General features: G+C 40.3%; 1 protein-coding gene across 2 annotated transcripts in view; it reads right to left on the bottom strand.

The window, feature by feature from the left end:
• tenm4 (teneurin transmembrane protein 4) overlaps positions 1-27,945 on the bottom strand; it is a gene marked incomplete at both ends in the record, with an annotated part of 153,596 nt that overhangs the window by 22,531 nt on the left and 103,120 nt on the right. The window contains 8 exons of one of the 2 annotated variants that reach the window (XM_083696270.1): positions 2,732-3,609; positions 12,667-12,821; positions 13,729-13,961; positions 21,256-21,276; positions 21,706-21,955; positions 22,843-22,986; positions 23,070-23,337; positions 26,818-27,079. In XM_083696270.1, the coding sequence (XP_083552396.1) occupies positions 2,732-3,609; positions 12,667-12,821; positions 13,729-13,961; positions 21,256-21,276; positions 21,706-21,955; positions 22,843-22,986; positions 23,070-23,337; positions 26,818-27,079 (2,211 nt within the window). The remainder of the gene's footprint in view (positions 1-2,731; positions 3,610-12,666; positions 12,822-13,728; positions 13,962-21,255; positions 21,277-21,705; positions 21,956-22,842; positions 22,987-23,069; positions 23,338-26,817; positions 27,080-27,945) is intronic. The other variant, XM_083696269.1, reaches the window with a different exon arrangement.

Raw genomic sequence — 27,945 nt, forward strand, 5'->3', positions numbered from 1 at the left:
GATTCACATCAGTATCTGAAATAACATGACAAAATTTGAATAAGTATGGGTGAATGGTGATATCCAATGCAATATCATGCGGTCTTGATATGTCGGTGGTTTGTTAATTGCTATAAGCAATTACTTAACATTAGTTACAGTTGGAGGTAAAATTTCTACAATTTAATCTGACCTATTCCTACAACCTACTCCTTCTACCCAATGGCTAGATGAGCTCTGTTAGTATGAGAATTACTGGTCGAGAACGAAAGCTCAGAAAGACTGTTCTCTTTGCCTTCAAAGAAGAACAATTAAGCAGTTTTCAGAATCTTACATGAATTAATTAATTTACAGTAACCCTTAAGCCTGAGCGCTTATTAGTACAACAACAACATTAGGAGGTCACTAGAGTGCCTGCACGTACAGTAAATGTCAGAGCAGATGAAGTTGCCATGGGATATAGTGGTGAGACCATGTAGCAGATGTCCTTTGTGCTTTGCAGTCCTTTGTGCTTTTTTCTGCAATTACTAAATCATATTCCGTTTAAAGGCTAAAAGACTTAAGTAGACATTAATTAATTTAGTAATGGGAAGTGTGTATGATAAAAACATGTTGCAGCACACTTTGGTGCGCAGAGATAAATGGTGCTGCCTTTGAATTTCCAATGCATACAAATTATGGCTTTGACCCTCAGGTGGCACAGTGACCTTCAAAGCTAATTATGCAAGAAAAACAAAGAGTTCCTTTACTGGGCCTAAATGAAACATGGAGAGTCCAACTCTGCTTGCGGGGGAAATGTGATAATCTAATTGCTTAGAAAAACACAGGAAATTAAACCCTTTCTTAATCATTGTTTTCTTGTTGTTAATTGTATATATCATCATATGCATTATTTTGACAATTATGTGCTTGAAAAAGGGACAGATGCATAGTAGCAAGACATTGTGCATTTCAACAGAAATAATCTGTATTCAATGCTGTAAAAACCGTTAGAACGTGTATCATATTTTATTTTTGGATTCATTGTTGTTATAATTGCAATACTTGAACATACTATGTTCTATGTAACAACTGGGCAAGTGGGTAAAGAAAGGTGCAATACAGGGAATAAACACTTCAGCCTTGTTTAGAGAGTTGTGTTTCCCAGCTACAGTGGGTTTGTTAGTTGTTTTGTAGACCCAAGGTCGTCCAATTCAAGGGGTAGAAATGAGAAATCTATATCCAAAGAACTGCATGAGATGTTCTGCAACATAACAAAACTGTTCATGTTACTTTGGTTGCAGTGTTAGATGCAGTGAGTGTCTTGGTACAATGTTGTTAGTTGAGTATATCTACTGTAGCATTCTTTAGTGCGTCCACTTTCACAAAACTTTCAAGGTCGGACAATATCTAAGTAGCTAAGTTTCATAGCTGCTGTATCATTTGTTTTGCCTAAAGTTAGTCTATGCAAGATTTGCCTCTGGGGGTGATCTGGGGTGCCAAAATTAGTCCCCTAAATAGTCAAAAACTATTTCCAGAAATTACCTCATTGGACAGAAAGTGTCACACCTCCCATACCTATGATCTTATTTTGCCACCGTTTGTTAGCCTAAAACTAAGAATTGTGTGGTTGAATCAGGAAAGAAATTGATTGATATTATATCATATCATATTATATAATATAACTGATGACATATGACAGATGATACCCATACAGTCAACACAAATCAAAAACACTCCAGGTAAACAATTAGCAACTAAACTTCCATAGTGAACTGTTAAGTAGGCTATTGTTTGTCAATGGCTTTTCATTATCGGTGTCTTTTCTTAATCCTAAAAACACAGAGTTGTGTTCCAATGTGATAAATTCACCAGCCGTTTTAGAAATAAATTCAAGAGGAACAAAGTATATAGAAGTCCAATGTATTGGGTCTGTCATAGCCACAGGCATATAGCACTGCTAGATAGATAGTTGCATGCATGGCTACATAAGCATCATTTTCGTGGTCTTATTTCACTGTGGCCCATCTCAAATGACAGCCAAATCAAAGAAGAAACTGATTGTGTGTCAGGCTGTGATATTCCACAAGCGAGAAAGAAGAGATGTCTGAACAGCCAGTCCGCTTACTAACCACACCCTTTGGAAAGACACCTAGATTTACACATGCAGTGTTCCTGGGTGCCACACATTTGTAACTGGAGTCTTACAGGGGTTGAAGAAACAGGTGTAATTTAGCAAACCGTAGTCATGTTGCTATTGGTCCCTTACACACTGAGTGGCTTGACCCTATTCATTTCTCCCATTGGCTTTTCCATTATGTTAACTTAGTGTAGTCCTAAGGGCAAAATGTGCCTGTCAATAGATATGTGCCTGTGTTCCAAACAATTCCATATAAACAATATTGTGCAGTTTGTCACTGCTAGCGAGAAAAGAGATGAGTAACATATCATCCAATAATCCTATTTGGATATGATAACAGTAAATAGGATTATACTAGTGAGTGACAGAGACATCCAGGAATAAAAAGGTTTCTCATGTGCCAAAATATTAAACTCATCTGTCACAAATAACCTTAAAACTCACTAAATACAGTACCTGCAACATGTACCTACTAAAGATTTCTGTATTGCATAAGCTCATGTACCACTGATTATAGTTCTGAACCAATTAATGGTTTCCATAGTTACACACCCAGAAATGAAATTCAGTGAATTGGATTTTGAATTTCAATCCAATACTGCTGCAAAGCCATAGTTTATAATTGCTACTTACTCATAGAATGTTGTCCAGCCATTTTCATTGCTCTTTGTTGCTAGTAGGCCTGAGCTTCCATGGTAAGTCATCATAGCAAGTTCTTGACCCTGAGCAGCAATGCTTTTTAGGGCATTATTGGTACCGATAGTGAACCAGAATGTCTGGCCATCAGGAGCCATGAGCCAGAGAGGCATTCCTGTTGTGTCCCTCCTGATGGTCACAATGTTCTTGTTCTTATCTGTGATGCTGCTCAGGTCACCCTCACCTGAGTAGGTGAGATTGTACAGGTGGTCTCCTGTTGTCAGACTCTGTGTGTAGATGTGGCTGCCATTAGAGTCAAACAGATAGAGCTCATCGTTGATGGGGGAGGACACCTCATACATGCTGAGAGGGTTCAAATAGGGCTTGTTTCTGCGCACATAGCGTATGCGGATGTTGCCCAGGTCTGCGATAAAGAGCTCCCCATCCGGGGACACTGCTAGGGATGATGGCGCATTCAGCTTGGCATCCTTGGCATAGCCGTCATCCCCAGAGTAGCAGTCACAGTTGGCATCATTCTTGCAGTCACAGCCGCTAGGAGCCCCTGCGACCAGGGAGATCTCACCGTTGGTGGACACCTGACGCACGCGGTTGATCTTCTTTTCGTCAGACTCGGCGATATACAGGATGCCATTGTGGGACACAGCCAGGGCATTGGCCGACTCCAAGGTGGCATGGATGGCCACCTTGCTCATCAGGAAGTGGTCTATGCCGGGCACTTGGCAGTGCATGGGGCGGCCGGCCACTATTCGCACCTGGTGGTTCTCAGAGATTTGGAGCACCACATTGTTGTCCAAGATATAGAGGGAGTTGTCCATTGGGCTGACTGCCAGGTCTGTTGGCCACTCCAGACGGACCTGATAGGAAACACACACCACTAATATGAGCTTTGGGACAAAAACACAGCACCCTTATATTGATCTTGACATCTTTCACATTATCAGGAAAACCGTTGAGGCAAGAGTCATTGTAAACGTTAAGATAGTGTTACAAAGAAAATCAAGCTCTCTCATAGCTCTGCCTGGAATCGAAAACAATTTTTTGAAGAGATTATTATCTGGAAAATAGGGAAAATAATGTACTGTTAAAAGGGAAATCAAGATTTCTGAGATCCTTGGTGATACGAATATGGAGTGGAGGCAAAGAACAGAGAGGAGAACTGAGTCAAATTATCAGATTAACCTAAACCAGCACACAACCATTGATCATGTGTACTCTGGACGCCTAAAGACTGGACTCGTGCATCTTTCAACCCCGCAGAGTGGATGTCTTTTTTGCTTTGGGTTATTAATTTTGTAATGGAAAAAGACAGCGGGAGGTAAAGTCCTTGAAAAGAAAATGGAGCACACTTATCAAATGAAAGCCCTGCTTACCTTCAGCCTCCCAAATGATGACTTATTGTTCTGCAAATAATGCATCTGGCTAACAAGTGGAAATGATTGGATTCATCAACTTTACTGACCCCCCTCTGCACTCATGAACCCAGGTAGATCTCTTAGGAACATAATATGAAGTGTCATATTTCAATAGCAAGCATGGAGCCCAAACAAGAGAGACTAACTAAAACCTGGGCTGGTAGTTAAGCCTCTCAGAGTAGGAAACAGCTCATAAGTGCTAAAAAATTCTAAGAATGAAGCACATTTGGTCCTACTTTTACACATGTGAATCAAAGCAAGTTATCACAAAGATTAAAAGTTATCATAAATCCACTAGTATTTAGGAATCCTCAAGAGGTGTCTTAACTCTTTATGAGTAGGCTATGAATTACCAATAGATGGCTGCATGCACGGTGCATGCACATTTCGGAATAAGAAAGATGTTTTACAAACATTTGATAATGCAATTTCTTATACAGGTACGAGTGGTGCCATAATTGTTGTCACTTTCCCATCTATGGGGGAAAAATGCAAAATGCAGCATTGCAATAGCAGAGAGAGCTCCTTGGAGAAATGAAAATGAAAAATGCAGCAGTGCAAATCATGCAAACGACTTGGGTTTATCACAGACAACCATTATCAGCGCAATAACTTCAACACACAATTTATTACTACACAACACGTTATTCAAAGATTTTCTTAATTTCCCCAACACAGTGTCAAATTATCCGCAAACAATCTGCCTTCACACATATCTGTGTAACCCCTTAACCTTCATGAAAAAAACATAATAGGGTATTGTGGTACTATTTAATTATGATACTATGAATAGACCTAAATAAACCATAACAATTATTTACTCTCAAGTTGAACAAAATGTGGTATCAATCATGCATTATTATGTTAATTTAGTGCATTGGCTATTCAATGTTTGGAGCCAACCAGATATTTGAGAGCAAACTAATCCAAATGTTCTTTGCAGCTTGAAATATGTCGTAAAATGTAGAAGAATGTGTCCTACTCCTTGCTGAGAGAGTGCGTACAAAGCTTGATAAAGCACTCCCACTGCCTACTCAGAGGGTTTTAGTTTTTATAGGAATCGCGCTAAAAGCGCAGTTATGACTAAAAAAGCTCACAGCGCAGAATAAAGTGCGTTATCAAACTTCTTACTCACACTCTGAGCGATGAGTAGGACCAACTCTTAAGTGGCGTACACACATACAGCGATTTTGTCTCAAAACTCTGCCTAGGTTGACATAGGTAGATCACTAGTTTAGGTAGATCACTAGGTAGATCACTAGTTTTAACGGGCCCTTAGACAAGATGTGTTTGTTCCCAATAATTATGGGTTGCATTAGTGTTGTGTCCTGACTTATTAGCTAATTTACATGCCACAACCTGTGGTCATCTTTAGCCAGCTAGCATTCTGCCACCTTTCTACCGAAACATTTGGAACCAAAGTATGCAGTGGAACTAAAGTATGGTTGTATACCACTCAAGAAATGTTAGGAGGCATACCTTTCTCCGTCCTCTGGTTATTGCCTAGCACGATCGCTGGCAATTAAACAAAATAGACCAGGGCCCATATTACAGAAGTTACTAATCGCTATTCCTATCTTATCTCAAAAGTCAAAGATAAGATAAATACTATTTGCCATTACAGAAGTAAATCCTAAATTCAATGTGGTATCCTATATTAATTTCCACATCCTATCTTATCTTTATTTAGTATATCATGTGTGTATCATTTGTATCAACTGTTTCTTAGAATTCCAATCCTACTGGGATCAAAATCAACATGCTCCTAATTGTGTTTGAAACTAATTTAAAATTGCACACAAGCTTAGGTATAACTATGAATTGTATTTCACATTTTGTAACTGTTTCACTATATAATATATAATACAGTGGACATAGGCTAAATCAACAATAGTTGTAGGATGGTTGCTTAACACTCAGAAAAAGAGACAAGCATTTAATTTTAAGTTTGATGAGACACATATTTGGTGACAGCTGTGGAGGCAAGGAAAGATGAGAACAGTTAGTGACACAAAAAAGAAAGAACTCTTCATAGCAGGGAGATGTAAAACAGGAGGAGGGACCTTGGCCGCCCAGGCTCAGCAATCTTGACCTACGGATCCTCAGGACATTGAAAGTGAAACATTACATTAGTTAGCCAGCTACCTAGTTACCAATGTTAGCAGCTGCATATGACTTTTCTGTGCCATTGCCTGACTAGGTCAAAACCTAACCAATTAATGTTAACCAATTAGGAAATTTAACATTTGGGTTTGCTGGTCAGTCACATTCCCATTGCCAATGGGCCATTGTTTTTCCTGTATATCATGACAGCTGTACAATAATGGATAACATTTTACCCTGCAAATATCCTACAACAATTTTGCAGTTCTGCAGGTTATAATGTGTCTGAAGCTCTTAACTTATAATATGCAATCATAAACAGACAAACGTAACTGAAATGGTGTAACATTGTTTAATGACTTAAATGTGTATATTATTGTAAATAAATGTAACTGAATTCACAAAAAAAAAAAACATTAGCAACTCAACAGTGACTTATGACAGCTCTTATGCCCTCCTAAAGTTATGACACACCATTTAGGACACTTCTGTAATACCTAAAATACTAACTGCACTTGAAATGAAATTAATAGGGTGATTTTCAAAGGAACTTAAAAGCTGACGTACGTGCACATTTTCCTGCTCCTATTTATTGAGAAGATATTTTCAAAGATCTTTCTATGCCGCACTTGTGTGCGGAGGTAAGTGCAAAAAGAGGCGGACATGCCTTATTTAAATAATGTGTGCGCCTCACTCATATCATTTTCGAATGGACTGTCACTTGTAAGAGGGGAAATCCACATCAGAACACTTAACCTCAAATGAAATCACGAGTTTGCTAGACTTAACAATTTAAAACAAAACAAAACAAAGTGGGAGAATTAGTGTGTCATCAAAAGAGAAAAGAGAAAGAATCACCAACTCAATAAATGATATATTTCCTATGAAAAAGAAATGTGCTGATTTAAAACGAAGAGCTTAAGATAAACACTCAACAATCTCCCATGAAAGTGGCATTGGTGGGGGACCGGAGGCGATTAAAACCCTGAACCAATGAGAGGAAAAGGCTTTACAACTCGTGAACCAAGTGGCAAGCGACAGCCTAGGTACAGAGGGGTCACTTAAAATCCAGATTAATAATACGTACATTGTAAGAGTCACCAATAATATGTTTGTTATTTTCATATAACATCATATGGTTTGGATCCTTTAATTGATTATAGGCTTTTTTTTCCCTTTTTTTTTTTTTTTTTTTTTAAATATGTTTTTTAGGGCATTTCTGCTTTATTGATATAGAGACAGTAGAGATTGACAGGAAGGATGGGAGAGAGAGGAGGGATGACATGCAAGATAGGTCGAGGGTCGGAATCAAATTGAACCTTGCGATTACGTGGTATGTACTGGTACGTGGCACATTCGTGTGCTACACCACTAAGCGCCCAGTTGATTATAGGCTTAAAAAGTAGTTTCGTTCATAAGGAAACCTTCACCATCTGCTGAGCACACCAGTATTGAGTGGGAAACATGCCTCCTGTGCTCCATTGCGTACTGTCTCAAAAGCAAAAGCTAATTTTACTGCATCAAAGTTTGCTATAAAACATAACGCCATAAATGGCAAAATCCTAATCAGCTGCAGCTGATTGAGACGGTCAGCAATGGAATGCAAAGCACTGGAAAAGCTCTGGTCCCGATCCCCAATAAATCCAGAATGGCGTGATTGTCAAATCTATATTTTCTGATTACTTGACCATCGATAGCATGCTATATATTCTATTTTCTGTGTCGCGTAAAAGTATGGTGTGCCACATCCTATACTGGTACATCTTTTCCAGGGGCATATACAGAGCCAGGTGCAGGTGGAATTTAGGTGTTTGCGCACTGTCGTCAATTTTGAAAATTGGCCAAGTCAGGTTCAAACCTCAGATTACGCTTGCCTATCTGCTTGCGACTGTTTGAAAATCACCCTGTAAATTCCTAAGTATTCTCGTCAAGCCGCCATCTTCCATTGATCATGTTGTAGCATCGTGTCGCTTCATGTGCGTAGGCTACATAGCTTTATGAATTAATTTCTTTTTATAACATTATTTGGAGCCACAAATAAGATTTTGATGACTTTCCCTTTAGTTTGCTCCCATATTGGTTTTGCTCTAAACACTGAATGCAGTCGTAGTGACACTCTAAATTAAAATAATAACATCAGTAAATTAACATAACAATGGATGATTGATACTACCCACCTTGAGGGTAAAACATGTTTATGGTTTGTTTTGGTATTGGCCTGATGAGCACAATAATATAATAGGCATACCACATACCCTATCATGTTTTTTTCATTAGGGTTAAGGGGTTACGGTACACCGATATCCATAAAGGCAAATTGTTTGCTGATAATTTGACATTGAGTGATGGGGAAATCAATAAAATCTTCAGATGATGTGTGGTGCTGTAATTAATTAATGTTGGAGTTATTAGACTGGTAATGGTTGTCTTTGGTAGACCACAAATCGTCACTATTGCACTACTGAATTTTTCTTATTGGCAAAAAGCGCACGGATTATTTGAATTTCTCCAGGGAGCGCAAAAGACCTTCCCGTAAGTGGGGAACTGACAAAAATGATGCTATCCATATCCAATTGGCATCTTTTAAGGAGATGTACGTTGTCAAATATTTGTAAAACATCTATCCTATCCTGAAATGTGCGTATATCGTGCCGTATATTATGGCATCTATTGATAAGTCATAAGGCTTGTTTGACTCCAAAATTGAATCCGACTAGAATTCAGGCTAGGCGAGAACAGGCGGTGCATCTGTGTCTCAAGTTGGACAATTAAGTGCAATTCTGACTGCACGGCTTGAAAACATGACGGTAACATGACAGCTATTGAAATCCTCAAAAAAACGTCCTATGAATTCAGTTTTAATAATCACCACATAACACAGCCGTCAACTGACCATATACTGTATATGTGCAATCAATCTCTCAAATAGCTTACCATAATGATTTATATCCAACCACAGTCTTGTGGCATAGGCCTATAGGGCTTGTCCTTATTCAGGTACACATGCCAAGAAAACATTCATGATTGGTCATGAAAAGTGCCTCCCACAATGAAGGAGGTTGCTGCTCCCTGCAGCCTGTTAGAAGTAACTGCGGAGTTTAAGAGCGCCTCGCTCTAAAAACTGCATCAGCCTCAATCTCGTGGCTCTCGTAAATCTCATGCAGCTGAAATGTTATAAAATCAGACAGATTTTATCCCAATCATGTAACAGGTTTTGAAAGGTGGTGGTTGGAAACTGTTCATTTTTGTCCTTTCAAACAAGGTCATAGCTTATTCATAACAAGTTAGGACACCTCTTGAGGACTCAAAAATACTTGCAGAGTTATGACAACTATCTAAAGAATCCTGATACATTTGCATAGTATGACCAAATATGTATCACTCTCTGAATTTTATAGCACTTATAAGCGGTTTCCTACTCTGAGAGGCACATTCAAATGCTGGAAAGCTTATTACATGAGAGCAGGCTAAGCATTGATTTGGATACCTCGTCCTATGACTGGGAAATAGGAAAGGGGATGAAATTATCTTGCAATTACAATGGTTGAGTAATCGTACATAGTGGTTTGGTAATGCAAAGTTCACAAACCCCTAGCTTCCCAATTGACTGGAGCGCAATCCCCAAAGTATCAAGTAGCCTTGTGTAACAGAAATCTATACTCAATGTAAGAACATATTTTCAATGATCTTTCACATACACCATGTATACCACATGTAACCAAAAGGACTAAAACAGCAGATAAAATACACCTGTATACTGTACATTGTGTATTGTGGTGAATGTCTGATAGCCAGATGCTGATACATCAGCAAAAAAAAATCGAATAAAAACTTGAAATTGCTGACTTGTGGATTAAAAAAGCCCCAGGAAAATAGTTTCCACTGATAAATGTGAAAAAAGTCGAGGTTGCCACATTAAATTCCAATTCACATGGAGAGCAACTCCAAAAGCCTCTGGCCTCCAATAAAAACATGGACCTCCTGAAACATAAACTACACTATACTGTTCAGCAACAGATTCCTGGAAAAAACTTCCTAGAGAATGTCCACCAAGCATACTGTGAGACTGATCTGTATCAAACCTGTCTACACACATTACTCATTTTCTAATTTAGTAGGCAATGCAGTCTCAGTATTTAAGCTGATATTGACATCTGATTCTAGGGAGTGATCAGTTCAATCTTGTCTCACTTGGGTCATCCCCCTAGATAGGTAGGGATATCTGCAGTGCTTGACAACATATCACCTTGTCTACCCTGTCTGAGTAGAGGGGTGTCAAGCACCACACATGGCTTCACATCCCATAAACCTCCCATCATCCCCCTCAAACGGAGGAGGTTTATATAATAAGACATATCTTTGGCCCTCTCACAACAAACATGAGACTGGCAGTGAATACATGTAGTCTTTCAGTGAGCAGAAAATGCATTTACTTGGGGAATGAGGGGGGGATTTTCAATTTCTTAAAACCTATTTCTTGTCAACACTGGTGGTTTAATATTTCATGAGCTAGTGTGGAGTGGCTCGGGGGAACTGGCTGTGAGGGGGTTTTCACGCCATTCTGAGTGAAGAGGGGATATTTCCCAAGCGGCCATCTCACATGCAGTAACCCGATCACACCCTCCCCCTTGTCCACCGGGGCAGCTGTCACTGGCGCCTGGCATACCCGCCTTTGGCATGGCTCAGACGGGCACAGCACAGCCATGAGAGGGAGCTATGGATTTGCTCCCTCAAAGACCAATATCTATTTTTATTTGTAAGCTTGCTTGTATTACAATTGCCCAATTTCCATAAGCTTTCCCTCCAGATTTTCTCCTTATCAATGTGATGCCTGTCTGAGGGAAAATAATCCTCCATTCTGTTTGAAGACCCTCTCAGATTTGAACTGTACGTGCATTGTCGAAGCAGTCTTGCTAAAGATTTTAGAAGCTAATAACACTTGAAATAAAAAATGTGTTAAAGTAATACTATTCGAAGACATGGTTTCCCTCTATATTGGTTTGAACTCAGCAGGGGGTGAGGAGAATATTTATTTTCGAAACAGACTTTAAAATGACAATGGCCTTCGTAAAAAGACATTAACAAGATTCTCACCGGGGTCAAACTATTAACCTTATGCATAACAAAAAAACATACAATTTCACCCCCCTGAAGACATCTAATTTTGAAGGCAAAGGGTTGTTGTATGAAAAGCACATAGACCAGCATATGACTAGAGGTCATGGGACAAGTACGGTATGTTCTACGCAGAAAAAAAAAAACTACTCCACAGACTGTACAAGACAGAGAAGAATACAAATATATCAATGACCTCACCAGATGAGAGAGAAAGAAATAATTTTTGATGAAAGTAGGTAAGATATAAAAAAAAAAAAAAAAGTGAAGAGCACTACGTTGAGCCTTCTAAAGTAAGACGCTGGGCGTAAGTAAGGCTGGGGAGTGTTTGAAGTAGGAGCTGTGTGCCGTGAATGAATTTTTAATGGATGCTTTTTACTGTCTGAGTGTCTTTGGCAGTGCTTGTGCGATTTGTCATCGTTGTGGGGCTGCAGTAGGTCTGCCTGTGTCTTTCCTCTATCGTGGAGCTGAGGTGGGAGGCATCCGCAGGGGCTTGTGGGGGCTGAAGGAGTGGGGGTGGGGAGGTGGTGTCCCTGGGAGGCAGCAGTGGGCAGCTCTTTCCTTTGACTACATCACTTCACACACACAACCCTCCTGTCTATTGGCAGCTGAGGCCCCCTCAGGACCTGTTTGCTGGGAGCCACAGATGACCCTGCCTGGATAACATACTGTACTGTACACCAAAACTAGACAGACTAGAAGATATAGGCTTGTGCACACACACACAACACAGATATGCAAGGCAGTGAATGCTATTATGAGTACTGAGTACTGTTATTATGCCATAACATTAAACATGAATAATAATTGGTGTAGTATATCATCAGTGGAATGCAGTAAGAGATGGAGGAGGAAGGGATAACTGTTTATATGAATAAATCAGATGATCGAAAAATCAAACAAATAGTGCTTGACAGATAAAATGTGACACAAACTTTTGTGTTTTCTCTATAAGTCACTAAGCCTGAAGGTGATGTGACCTCAGTGCAGTGTCCTTGTCTGGGGGATGTGTTCTGTCTGGAGTGTGTGTGTGTGTGTGTGTGTGTGAGCGTGCTTGTGAGGTGGGGTAGGGGTTGGTTGGTAAGGTTAGAGGTCAACTTTCTCATCTCCCTGCAGTTATGGGCCAATGCTGATCAACATCTGTGCGGCAGCACCAGAGGCTCAGCTGGGGATGTCAGGGGATCACAAAACAATGTCAACCCTAGACCCTCCTATAGGTCCAGAGAAGGGGTGGTGCTGGGGGGCTGGAGGATAATAGAGTAAGGGGAAGGATGGGTGTACCTGAGAGATGTCCATCACAGAGTCACAGCTGAGGGGTCGGGCAGAGGTCAAGTCATTGAAGCCTAGGAGAGTGGAGATGATGCCATTCTGGTCGATCCGACGGATCATGGTGCCATCCACAAAGAAGATCACACCATGTTTGTCAACCGTGATGCCTATAGGAGAATACAATTAGGCCTAGCTGCTTGGTTTATTATGACTGCATTAGAGGAAAGAGGACCAATACTTGTCAATGAATAACTAATCTTGATATATGAACAAATACCACAAGTGATTCCCTGCAATCAATAATTAAGGAGAATAGAGGCATCCAATAAAAAATCAATAGCAACAGCATTGAATCTGTATGATTCAATACCACATAGTATTACTAAACTGTATTATAAGTGGACAAAGCCTAAGAGTCACCAGGAGAATATATCTTAATAATAATTAATAATTAATAATCTCTCTCTCATTTGACACATACTGCATACAGTACATCAAACACTTGGTGAGGAGCAATACAGACTGTGCATTACTCAACAGAGTAAGTAAAAACTCCCAAAACAGATGGAAATACTTTAGCAAATTATCATGCACTGTTCTCTGCGCAAATCTGGGATAGATATGTAAAGAGTGATTGTGTTTAGTGCAGAACTGCAGTGTTATTTCTGAACATGTGAATCATAATGCCTCCCCTGTGGAGGACACAAAGAGAGCATGTGATCCGATGACTAATGTAGTCATCTAAAAATGGCAAAATAGTCCTAAATAACACACAGGAAGACATACTACTGAGGGATTCAGGGGTTTTTGTGGTGCCCAGCTTTAGAGTGACTAAAGCCAGAAAGCTTGACATTACGTGACCCACCTGAGAGAAAATATCATTCAAGGTCTGAAAATTGAAGTGTATTGATAGTGTCTCACATCAGAAACACTACACTGAAGTCTAAAGAGGAACTCAGTGGATACAATACTTCAGTAAATTGCGAGCCCTATACCACACCTGTTCATTTCATTACTTTTTTAAATGTTTCTTTTCACTATGAGTGTCAATGTTTATATTAGATGTGGTCCTACCTCTGGGATTAGTGAGAGTAGCCTCCACAGCCTTCCCTCCGTCCCCACAGCGAGTCTCATCATAGGGCAGACACTGATCTCCTGTGCCAACCACTAGCTCCAGGTTTTTGGCCACATCTTTTACTGCGTTCAGGGATTTTACCTTGAACACTTTCCTACTGCTTGTGTCTGACAGGTAGACAGCACCTGACACAGGACTGGTAGCCAAGTAGTACTTATGGGCAGGGCTATTGCTGAATGAAGGAAAAAGAAAAACACAAGTCAAGCTACAGTTGGAAGGCTACAATGCTTTCAATTAGATTACCTAACTAGACCTGGGAAAAATACAGTGCCTTGAATAAGTAATAGGACAATGAAGCATTTTTATTTTTTAAGTAACACCAAACAGTAATGGGAAAATTGGCTTGACAGATGTTTCTGGTAAGTCAGATGTGTTCCATAACATCATTTGTGTAAGCATAAGAGAGCAGTCAATGTCAAGTACTGATTCTAGATTTCACATTTGCCTTTGGAGTCTGCTATTGGTGTCTGTCAACATGTGGACCAAAGAGCTGTCAATACCACCTCATCTGTAAAACATGGTGGAGGGGCTGTTATGGTTTGAGTATGTATAGCTGCCACAAGAACTGGCTAACTGTCTTGTCTGCTCGGTGCCAAGCAAATGCCTCCAAATTCATTGGATGGCGTTTCATCATACAGTAGTGACACAAAACATACTGCCATAGCAACTACAGGGCCAAAAAGTTGGAAGTTCTTGACTGGCCAAGTCTTTAGATTTAAATCCAATTGAACATGTATTTCATTTCCTGATGATAAGATTTTAGGCAAAGAGACCTAAAAAATAACAACAACTGAAGGTGGTTGCACTACAGGCCTGGCAGAGCACCACCAGAGAAGATACAGGGGGGAAGAAATAGGGGGACTATGTATACACAGTGTTGTTATTTCTAAATGGTGAAACCAATATGTACACAAATACCATCAAATAAGCTGAGAATCCATACTTTAACCTCATAATAATTGGTTGATTTAAAATCCAAACTTTTGGATTTGAAAAATGCTTAACTGTCCCATTACTTAGGCAGGGCACTGTATGTATTTGAAATCTTTCAAATATTTGTCAAACTTGAGGTGTGCTTCACTGTGCCCAACAATTCAAATCAATCCAAATATTTGAAACCATTTTAAATCTGTATTTCGCCAAGGTCTGTACTTAACACTTATAAATACAAGACCATTGTACACAGTTCTCCTTTGTATCCACACAGAGGGTTACCAAACTTGAAAGCCTTACAAAATGTATCAAATCACTCATCAAGCTGTAGCTACCTGATGAAAACCACCAGGTAGGAAGTGACTCACAGCATGCAGTATGTTGAGTGCAGCTGAATAATGCACATTCAGACAGGGGAATAAAGGGTGAAATAACAATTGTATCATTGAATTAGGCATCACTGTGGTCGAAAATGCATTATTATCAATGTATTATTACAGTTATTAATCAAAGTTTGATATAATCAGACTAGTCCATAGCCTACAAAAAGTCTCCAACAGTGATGTATAAATATGAAAAAAAAGTTTTTGCTGCAGTCTTCCATTCTACTCATAGGCCTTAAACAACAACCACTCTTTGCTATACAGTGCTTCAAAAATGTTTTTTTTTCACTCCATTATTAGCTGGAGAAATGTAGAAATGTAGAGCTGTAGAAAAGAGAACTGCATAACTTAGTGATGTACTACTGTAAGTAAGAGCATGTTACTGCAATGCTGTTCCTGGAGTAGGAGTTGGTAACAGGTATAGGGGCAAATTTATGTGAAGTGTGACCAATAATTTTATGTTATGTTTCTGTCTCTGCAGGGTGAACTTTAAAGATGGTAGCTAATCACTAATGCTTAGCCGATGCTTCTGCTGTCTGAGATCTGATTCAAAGACAGTGAGGTCAGATACTCAGATTATCAAGTAAAGAGAGCATTTCTAAGAGTTAGGGTTAGGGTTAGGCCAGTACAGGCAGTCCAGTGATGTAGTGGTTAGTGGCACCTTAAAGATGATTTCAGTTGTAAGGGCTCGATACGGCACAATTCTGCCCAACTCAATAATCATTACAGAGTAACCTGTCAGCAGGGCATTAAGACAAAACCAAAACTATAACCTAGAGCTTTCCTTGAGGCCACAGGCATAGTGCCAAAACATATATTATCACAAGACTGAAAAGCAGGACCAGTAGGTCTGTGGCACTGTCAGCTTCGGTATATATTTTTGAATGACAATTGACCTTCTGTGGATCGGTGATGACAGGACTCTGCAGTGGACCTCAGGCGAACATGTCACAATCAGCCCACTGACTGAGTTGACTGATATTTCAGTCAACATTCCAGGCAGAACTGGCTGGTCCTGAAAAAGGAATCCTATATTGAAATAGGTCACAGAGAGAAAACCCTCAATTCCTGAAACCCCTCTCTGTCTACAGTATTTTGGCTCTCTATTTTGCACATGTAATCAGACTATACCTTATCAGCTCCATGTTGCATGCAGAACAGTGCAGATCCCCCACAGTGATTGAAACTATGAGGTGTTATTCCCTGACCTTCAGCTATGGCCATGGACCCCATCTATATTCACTGACAACATCTAGTTTGTGGAAGATAATTGGATTTTGCTGCATGCTGGCGCAGCGATGGAGGGGGGATGGGGACATCCTTAGTGGGGGTTCACTACACACTGCAGTGAGATCACCTCCCCACAGTTCACACACACACACACACACACACACACACACACACACACACACACACACACACACACACACACACACACACACACACACACACACACACACACACACACATGCCATCCATCTCTCAAAGATTAACACTGTACTGTATACTTTATTAGAAGAAATCCCCTCTTTAATAAGTGTGGAGTGCCAAGAGCACTGCGATTGAGATTTGCAGTCTGGGGGCAGTGAGTGTTTTCTTCATGTGGTTTTCTTGATGTCAGCTTTGAGATGGAGGCAGATGTACCATGTCACTTCTCTTTCCATTCTCTGACTGCATCATCTGCAGCTAGAGTCACGACCCTCTGATAGAAAATAAATCAATATCTCTTTACCAGAGACCAGCTATTTAAAGTCCACACACAATAAGAATTCCCCAACCATCATGTCATGGCAAGCATGGTGTTTGTGTGCTCAGTTACGAATGACAGCCACACAGCAACCCATTATCTCTGTGCCGCTTGTTACGCACCCAACATGGAATAGATGAGATTCCTTTTCAGTAGTTTTATTACACAGCAGTACACCATGTATATGAGGATATTCAGTTCATTTACATTTAAACTCACACCACTGAGCAGTATGCCCGGACCAAAGGTCATTAGCTGTTTTCTGAATGTATGATATGCTTTTATCCAAAGTTTTGGGAAAAAGGGGAAAAATCTATTGTACCAATTGCCATGCTTCGTACAACACGGGTAAAGGAGGGTTATTGTACTGAAGTGGGAGAACTTCAATTCTGCCCACATCTTCTTCAGTTGTCCTTCCTCGATTATAACAAATGGCTATGAGATCTCTGCTGTGTCAAACTCTCAAACTGAATTCCGATTGCAAAACAGCTCCAAATTTAAATACATAAGTCTATATAACAGGGGCAAAGTGATAAATTATTTCTCTTTCCTGTGTCCTGTTGTGAGGTTTTCATCATGTTGTGAGTAGCATTGTTTTGGGATGACCTGTAGTCATCTCTCTACTCTCTCTATTAGAATCTAACATTTTTCTATGAAGTATTTGCCTTGTAATAGATGTATAAGTACACAGTATTAGTAAAGCCTCATTTGATTCATTCTATTTTACCTTTCTTGCACTAAATAAGCACAGACTCAACAATTCTTTGCACATAGTGATAATTACATTGGAGTCAGATTATCAATATTAGATATGCTTTGCTATTAACAAAATATAGCCAAAAGTCTCCAAACGCCAAACCTTTGTGTGGAAACTAATATTATTATTAAATGCTCGACAGTTTTTGGTGACCCTGATGTGATACTGGTTGTAAATTACTTTAAATCGATTAATTAATTTTGTGGTATTGGTTCTTGGCAAAGGTTTTATAAACGCATTGTTTGTAAAGAAAACTGCATTGAAGTAGACCTATTTTGAGGAGCGATATAAACCGTGCTTTCATAGTTTGGATTAATCACTCACCATGAGTAACTAATACAATGGCTAGAGATAAAGAAGTGCATGAATTGATTGAGCTGTGTGCTTCGGTAACTGGTAAAGACATGTTGCTGAAATTGAACAAAAAAGACAAGAAGCATCTAACTGCTGATTCGTCTGAGAATTAAATCTTTGATTATTGGCAAGCAACTAGCATCCGAAAAAGTCAGAGAAAAAAATGGTTATTCACGTAATTGGACATTTGCTTCACAGATACCAACAAAAGAATATTGCCCATGTGCGAGATGTCAACAAACATTTGCATAAAGATCTTGCGAAAGCACGAGAGGATCTTAAAATGATAAGCCTATTGATTACTGAGAAGGCCTCAATCAAAAATAATACATGACAAGCTGAATGCATTACTGCCAAGTGAAAAATCTTATAAGGAGACTATTCAGGAATTACAACTTGATAACTATGGCCACAAAAAACTTAGTTAGGCAAAACAGCATATGCAGTAATGATTGCTACATTGAGAGGTAATGTTAAGTGTTTGCTACAATACAGTGAAGCACTACGGAGTGATGCTTCTGACACTGAAAGTGGAATTAGATCTGTCTCTTTTTTTTTTACTCTTGTAAATCTGAAACTTTAACAGGTAGTCGTGAGTCACTCTCTAGTCAGTCCTCGGTAAATTCAATCAAAGACAATGACCAACATCACTTCAGGCATTGTAGTTACTGGGGAAGACAGGGACACTCTGTGACAAGATGTTGGAATTTGGGTATGCCATACATTTCAGTATAATGCTTACCAGATACTCACAGCCAGACCAGTGGCCTCTGGAGTAACACGGAGGGGCAAGTCAGTCTATTAACATGCATAGTGCATTTGGTAATTCAAGACTATCTACAGGAGTAGGTGTATTGACACCTCCGTACATAGACTGTTTCAGGGTATCCCTGAGATTTTTATTAAATGGCTTTAGACTGCATATGGGGCATATTCTGTTTCCTGTTTGTTATATTATATATAGCATATTACAGATGTTGACAACTGTTAAAGGGTGATCTCGTACGTGAGTTTTCATATTCATAAAGTTTACTCATCTTTGTGTTGTTTGTATAACCTGCACAGGCATTCAATTCTGTTGCAGCTTGTTATCTATCTCTTCAGACAGCCCAGTGGTGACCTTGTGTCACTGCAGCTATATTTGACCATGTTCCACCACAGCAAAAGGGTGAGTGGGGTGACGGCCTAATGTTAAAATGCACATAGCATTTGCATGGCCTGCCTGGAGTAAAGCCAGGACTAAATTTCTGCAACACAATTTGTAGTTAACCTAACCCTATTTGCCATGAACATGGCAAATAAATTTAGCAAACATATATGTTCATTTAACGAAACAACACATTACTCAGATGTGCAGAGTAGAGTTTTACGAATTCTGATTTAATCTCAGTCTTCATTTCAAACATGTATACATATGTAGCTAAACAACACATAACTCAGATGCACATGTCTAATTCTGATTTCATCTAAGTTCTACATAGCTCGGATGCACATATTAGATTTTGTCGAATTCTGATTTCATCTAAGTTTTAATTGTTCTTTCTACAGCACAGTTCTATGTTGTTTATCTCAAACCTTTGTTACATCTGTATAAAACAGATTTTTGCACTTTTCATTTACCATCTTCTTTTGATTTTGATTATTATTTGACACTTTGAAAGCACTTTGATGCTATGCCTACGGAATTGTCCCAAGGCTATATTGTTTCAACATTGTTGATTGTTTATCATTAAACCTTTTAATCTTACTTCACCACCAGGTGTACTTCAACCCAAACCATTTGTTTGGAAAAAGGGAAGGTATGTACTGTGTTGGCTTGTGTGCTCAGATATGGCTGATTTGGTACATAATTGTAAGGACACACTAGCTGTCCAAACTCATTTGTTCTTTGCTTGTTTACAAGGTGATCTCTTTCTCTCAGGAAGGGGGTAGCTCATTTTTAACATGACATGTTTTTCCTTTCCAAGTTAAATCTACTATTATTAGAATGTAAATCTTTGATTACATATGTTTTTAGGAAGGATCTCTTCCTTTTGCTTCTCTTTTATATCAATTTTGATGACTTAATAGTATTAGAATTTTACCGTGAGTTGTTGTAAGAAGCTAATCTTAACACACCATTCCAAACATCTTGAACAATATTATGTTCGTCCATTGATGGTGTGTGTATGTGATTTGCCTGTGTCAACGTAGCTTGTTAGCAGAAAGTTGTTTCCTAGGGGATATTTGCTTGTCATGGACAGTGCCTCCTCCTTGCAATATGGGACATCTTCTGAACAAGCACAGTGGGTAACCATTATCACCAGGATTCTAACCACACACTGGACCTTAAGGGTGATGCCTCTCAGTTCTCTCAAAGACTTTTCTCTTGTACACTCTTGATGCCTTTCGCCTCTGCTGTATACATTTGGTGGACTGAAGCGGGAGAACTTCAATTCTGCCCATATCTTCTTCAGTTGTCCTTCCCCTGATAATAAGAAATGGCTATGAGCTCTCTACTGTGTCAAAGTGTCGAACTGAATTCCGATTGGTCTCCTTGCAAAACAGCTCCTAATTTAAATACTTAAGTCTATATAACAGGGGCAAAGAGATACATTATTTCTCTTTCCTGTGTCCTGTTGTGAGGTTCTCATCATGTTGTGAGTAGCATTGTTTTGGGTGACCTGAAGATGACCTGTGGTCATCTCTCTATCTCTCTCTCTACTGTCTCTATTAGAATGTAATTTTTTTCTATGAAGTATTTGCCTTGTAATAGATGTATAAGTACACAGTATTAGTAAAGCCTCATTTGATTCATTCTATTTGACCTTTCTTGCACTAAATAAGCACAGACGCAACAATTCTTCGTATATAGTGATAATTACACTGGAGTCAGATTATCAATATTAGATATGCTTAGCTATTAACGAAATATAGCCAAAAGTCTTTGCCAAACCTTTGTGTGGAAACTAATTATTATTAAATGCTCTACAGTACTCTTTAGAGTGTGTCATACCCCAGAGTAACCAGTATTTCAAACCTGAGGTACAGTTTCTTAGTAAGCCAACAACTGCTGTTAATCCTCTCATTTACAATTATGCTCCTCACACCCCTCCTATCACTCACATTCCAAAATACATACCACTGAATAGTATCACAAACGTGCTCAGGAATGTAATTATGTCTAATAAATCGATACATCTATTCAAGTTGTCTATCACCCAAAATACCCAACAAAGACAGCTGTAGTCTCAGACCTAGACGGTTGTTGAAGGAGTGCCCATATATATTTAGTCTAAAGTGCATTACTTACCTATGCCTGAAATCTTTATTTCTGTCATCAGTCATAGGCAGCAGGAAAAGAAAGAGAGACAGAAGATAAATGTTAGTTGTTAGTGTAAATGAGTAAACTTAGCAAAAATCATGAGTAAGGATTCCACACTCTAATTTCTATTAGGTATAACATCTTCACCCATAGTATATTAACAGATAAATCAATCTTTCCCGGAGAGGTTAGTTGAGCAGCTTTTAATACACCACTTCATCCTGACCAGCACAGTCCTACAGTCCTAACCGAACAGTCCTAGTTCCTGTCTTCCTCACCTTCCAGGTAATGCAGGTGGGTGAGAAAGGCAGGAAACATCAATCCTGGACCTATCATGTATATCTCAATTAGCCTAAATGGTTTATGACCTATACACAGGCCCATCTGAGCTCTGTGTGAGTGTGTGAGTGGGCGACTCTCTCTTGGCTGCCTGGTTACCTGAGCTCCAACACGCTGGTGACATTTCCTGTGGTAAAGATCCTCCTCACGTAGTTGAAGTCACCTACGTACAAGCTGCCATCTGAGCCACAGGCCAGAGCCACGGGTGCCAGCAGCTTGTTGCCGTCAGCAAGGCCATTACAGCTGGGGCAGGAGATGCTGCGTCTGCGCCCGTTCCCCATCACACTGCCAATTACAGGGGGCTGCTGGGAGATGAAGACATTCTCACCGTTTCCCATGTGAAGAATACCTGTGGAGGACACACCAGAGACATCTGTAGCCCTATTCACACTGAGGAAGGAGGATGGTCCAGGTTGCTAAATCTGTAAAAACATCAGTTATGCAAATACACAAGAAGATTAACTGAAATATGTCAAATTCTGTTTTCTTCTACCTGGTATAACTTGTTGACCTGACTGACTACAATGAGAGACGCAAAGGAGCAACATAGTATTTGGTCTTTCAGAGGCGCAACAGTGTTCAGTTTATCAGAGGAGCAACATATTGTTTGGTCTATCAGAGGAGATCAGCCAAGCATCTCTTCCAGGACTTGATTTAATCTTGAGGGCTGCTACTGGGGGATGTGGGGGGCAGACAGAGAGAGAGAGAGAGAGAAAAGAGAGAGAAAGAGAGAAAGTATAAGTTGAAATAGCTCTCTCCCCTCCCTAGGACCTCACGTCCTATACACTGCGGGCTCACTGTGACAGATCGAAGTGCCACCTTCCTGAACACTTTTCATGTAAGTACGCCTCATTTCCTCTGATGAGCCCCTCCTGACAGTGGTGGGCAGAGGCCTTTCTCTTGACTACCCAGAGCTACCCAGAGTCTCTGCCTGTCCACCTTCTCTGCCTTTCAGGGGAAATTCAGCGGCAATAAGAAAATTAACCCCTATCACCTAAAAGGGACAATGCTAATAAAAAAATCAGACCTTCCTGAGCATGAATGACACCCTGGCATACATAAAATCCCACAAAAGCTACAGTGCAGACAGGGAAAACCAGTTCCTGAACTCAAATCCTTCACCACCAGAGGCTGTTGACTGTAAGTATTAGTGTGCAGGTTTTGAATAGTATAGTATGTTATAAAAATAGAATAATGAAATAGTAGGGGTGATTATGAAAAGCTTGGCAGACTCACCACACTGGATATTGAGGGCATGATGCTTGTCCAGGGCCCATCCACCCAAGTTAGAGGCCGTGGTCTCATAGCCCTGCAGAACGGCAGTCCTCTTCTCCCATAGAATCAGGTCTGGGCAGGACTCATACTCATAACCCACAGATACTGAAGTGGGAGGGGAAGAAAACTATGTTAGTGAACTATTACACTGAATAAAACGAGGTAAAAACAAATCCCCTTTCACTTACCAAAAGCCTCTGACAGGCCATAGACCTTCTGGCTGTAGATGTCGGCCTTGTCCCAGACAAAATCGTAGGAGAGGTTGGGGGCAGCAGGGAACCACTTCCTAAAGAGCCTGCCCTCAACGGCTACCATGAGGTGCACCTTCATCAGGTTGAAGGGGATGGTGGGGTGGGTGAGCGTCACCCGCAGGATGGACTTGTAGCCTGGGGTCCTGCTACTCAGGTAGCTCAGCCTCATGTCCGTGCCAGGGATAGGCACCTCCTCCTGGAGAGCCTGGTGACCAAGGACCATACACATGGTTAAATCACTACATACATGTAAGGGACTTGTTAGCCTAATACAAAGTGTCATCCTGATATAATTTAAAGCCCTAGCCCCAAGCTATTGGGATATTGGGCGATCAGTGAGCTACCAGTAAAAATGCCAAATCGACTTGACTAATTTCTCAGCCGTTTGACCAACGATTTTGGTGCCATTTCCTATTTCTGCTCACCGTGCCAATATCTACACATTAATATGTAGAAACAATTACTGTAGATCAACCATTTTCATTTTCTTAGTCAGACCTACAGCCATTTCTACACAACCGATTAAGATGCGGTTTTCGAGCCCCGTCAGGTAATGTCTCAAAGCATTTAATCGAGGCAGAGTTAAGTTTGTAGGTAATATAGTTTGTATTACATTTATAAAATATCCCATTCACGTGCCAATAGACGATGTATGGTGAAGACCAAAATGCTAACTGTTTTGATGAATGCTTGTCTAACAGGAACATTCTAAGATACTTCAAGACACACAGCAACAAAGAACACTGCTACTGGATGCTGTGACAGCTGTTGAAGCTGCCCACAATATAGTTTTAAGACTTGAATGGATGGATGGATCAGAGCTTGCCTAGCATATTTGCTGAGGTCAAATCAATGAACAAAAAGGTTTAGTAAATACTATGTGGTTTGGATGTGATTAAAACTATTTTCGTTTTACCAATAGCTAATAACGTTATCATCACAGCTAGCTTTGCTAGGATAACCATGTATGCCTTAATGTTCATTTATGCCCTATAAACCAGAAATCTAGCTTGCATTCCACCGTAGTGTGTAACTGGAGATCATCTGCCGTACATCAGGCCAGGCTTGAGGAGGAGAACCCCTCCTGCCTGGCAATCAAAAAAGGAGGTGTGGTATTTTAATAATATGGCCAGGCTTAGCTCTGTTCCGTCCAAAATGTGATGCTCCTCTGCGACAATCATGTTAAAAAAATAATAATAAAAAATAAAAAAATCCATAAAGTGTCAATGGCATAATACGTACTCCAGTGATGGTTTTTTTAGTAGCTATACTTCTTCACAACGTTGTCAAAAAAGTAGCTGGGAGCTAGCTACTTAGGACATGGCTTGTGTTTGCTGCTATGGAAGACCAAGGATTTGATTTTTAGTTGTAGGTTTACCTTGTTACTGCATAGATGAAATTGTGAGTGGTGGTGCTCATTTAGAATTTCCTGTCTTTCGCGCCTCTTGACAAGCCATAACTTCTCACTGATTCCTCCCCCCCCCCCCCCCCCCCCCCTTGGTCATTAATGAACTAAAGTGAAGATCAGAAAGCTAAGTGAAAGGACAATTTGACTTGAGTGTTAGAAAGAATCCAATGAAGGACTATTATATTGCAGTAGCTTTAACCTTCATTAGATAATAGCAGGCTATTCAATCCATATGGCAATTATTAAACTATGCCCTTGGATTCAAGACAAACTTGCCCTGTATGTGCACTACTAAAATACGTATAGGTGTAGGCAGGGGTCTAGGCTAAGCTTTTTCCCAAGGCCTAATTTAAAACATTTAGGAGCAAACATAATGGTAGATTGTTTCTGGTTTTATTTGGTTTCCTTGCACATACCCCAACCAGGGTGTACACCGCCTACCGGTATATTTGTTCTAGCCCATTAGTTGTGAAATTCATTAAGGAGTTTAAGTGTAATATAAAGGTCACATCTATTGTTGGGCAGGAACAACCAATAGTCAACACAGCAGGTTGTCCTATCCCATTGAGGCCTTTGTCCTATGCTGTAATGTCCATACATTTTCCCCTCCTCTTATGAATAAAGTTCTCAACTATGTATCTACATTGATAAGACACAAAAAACAATATTTATATTTTTGTCAAACATTGCATAAAGGAGAACAGCCACAACATTGTGGAATATTTAGGGAGAAATATAAAAAATGCTGAATAGACATGCCTCTACACACAGAGTAATGAATCTGGTGCTCTATTCATTACATTTCTTTCTGCAACGTTTATCATTGTACCCCTCTTGAACGTTAACCAATTGTCTGATCCCGGTCACTCCAACAAGCAGCTGAGAGACTTGATATGACTGAGCTCAACATGATTCCTTCTAATTTCACTCACAATAAGAAAATGTCATGGCCTGGCAGACAGCCGGCAATTTGCCAAGTGCAATTGCGAATCGGCCGCGAAACGTGCATAGGTTTTCACAACGTAATGCAGCTATTCGCTACATTTCCTCTCATTTATCTCTGCACGCAAATGCTCTCACAAAAGCGAACTGGCAGTGAATATCGCTTGTCAGAAGCCCCATTTATAAGTCTGAAACACTAACATTTTAAACATGTGTAACGGTTTCATTTAACTCATAATAATAATTTTCTAGGCATAAAGTTGCACTCGAAAATGTGCTCCTAAATATTATTTTATTCATAACACTGTTCATTCACTTCAGACTGTGCAGCCATACCCTGGCCTGGAGACAAGCCTGTTGACACAGTGGTAATTCAGCAAGAGAGATGGTGGATGGTACAAAGCTCAGGGTCAGAGGTCAGCCCCACTGGCTTGGCTGACATAAACACCACTGCTCTAATAAAGTCACCCTGCATGACCTGAGCCTAAACACCAGGACAGGGTGGACCAATTAAAGTAGCCGCCTGGCTCAATTAATGAAACACTGTTCCGGGAGTCTCTTTGATTATGATGTGTTTTGTTATAAATGTTCTGAGAGTGCAGAGATGTCAGTTTAATTGATTGGAATGACCCTTCCCAAACTCTTGCATTCAATTTGGCTAGTGTCCCTGTAAGATGCTCTCAGGCTTGGGCATGGGAGAGTCAGGACACTACTATAAATAGACTAGAATGCACACAGAATGCACTAATATGCCATAAATCTTACAAAGCAAACTGGGAGACAAAGTAATTAGAGAAGGGCAGAAAAGACACCATTAGACACACATACACACACACACACACACACACACACACACACACACACACAGCACAGCAAGACTGGCAGACAAACAGACCGACCCACCCACAGATACACAAAAAAACACACAATGTATATACACTGCATACACAAAAACATACTTATGGAATCACTATCAGGAAAAAGAGTGTGGCCTCAAACTCCCACTTGTAATCTCAACCCCAGAGAAATTAAAAATGTTCTAGCTGTTTTCTTTGAGATGTAATCATCATCATTCTGCAGTGAGACAGTACAATGCACATTGTAAATCGCCCATGTTCCATGGACCAATTACACTGGAGAGATAAAATCACAGTGCTGCCATGAGGCAGAGTTACTGTTACACATGTGCCTGATATATGGTCTTTAGAGTGGGGAGTTGTAGCTCTCCCAGACATGTGGCATGAATCATTCGAGGAGAGTCCCATGTAGATCACAACCCACAGGGCACAGAGGGGAAGGGGTGTTGTGGTGGGGGCTGGGGGGGGGGTTACTCACCTGGATTTCAGGGACAATGGTCCCCCTCTCAGAGCAGGAGCCAGCAAAGGCGGTGAGGGGAGCAGGGGACACCACGGGGCTGGGCCGGGTGAAGCTGCTGAGGTCACAGCTGGGAATGTCGTTTTCCTCGTGCCGCATGACGATAGTGTCCATAACGAAAAAGCGACCCCATGGCAACCAGAGGGTGTGCTCCTGGGTGATGAATGGAGCACGCTCGAAACGCAGGGCAATGGCTATACCACCGTTGGTCACCAGGTCAAAACTGCAACACAGCATTGCAAAGTTTGAGTCAGAATTCATATCACTTATAGAATACAATGCCTATAAAATGTACATTGTTCAACATACAACAAAATAACAATCCCTATCAGGGATTTAGCCATGTCACATTTAACACTGTATATAATGAATATGTTTCTAATTAAGTGTCACTCTACAGGATCGCATTGTAATGAATTCATTTTACACTAAATAAAAAATTATGGTTAAAAAGAATGCCATTCGTTTCATGCATTATCTTTCAGACACTCCAGAAAATCCAATAGAATGATATACTGTAGCAGTTCATGCATTGAGAAGCAAGCCTCTGAATTTATGTCATAAGATTAATGGATTTTATTTAAAAAAGAGAAAATGGCAGAGACTTAGAGCCTTAAGTTCAGGGCATATAATGTGACTTCATCCCAGCTTGTGTAATGCAGCGTACTAACATTTAAATATAGCTTGTGAGGCATAGGCAGAGATTTGTGCAGCAAAATGGAGGCAGCCACTTCTATATCGATCCCTCAGACGAAGGCTGTCCACTCAGTCTAAAAGCCCTGCAATGCAATCACATCTGCTGCATAAAGGGCCCTGCCTCTACCTGCTCTGATCTGGCCTGCCTAGCTCTCAGTACACGCCCTGCACCATGCTGGTGAGTGTCATCTCTGCCTCTCATGTTTTGACAGCAACATGCCTGCACCTGCAAAACAGCACTTTTCCAACAGGCAATTAGCACCTGGTCATCTGCGTACCCGTGGGACAAAGCCTTACCTCAGACTGGGGACCCCGTTCCTCCAAATTACAGGTAAATCAGCAGTCCCGTGGTGAAGTGGGAGAATTTCAATTCTGCCCATATCTTCTTCAGTT

Source organism: Argentina silus, assembly GCF_951799395.1.
Source record: "Argentina silus genome assembly, chromosome: X".
Taxonomy (NCBI): domain Eukaryota; kingdom Metazoa; phylum Chordata; class Actinopteri; order Argentiniformes; family Argentinidae; genus Argentina; species Argentina silus.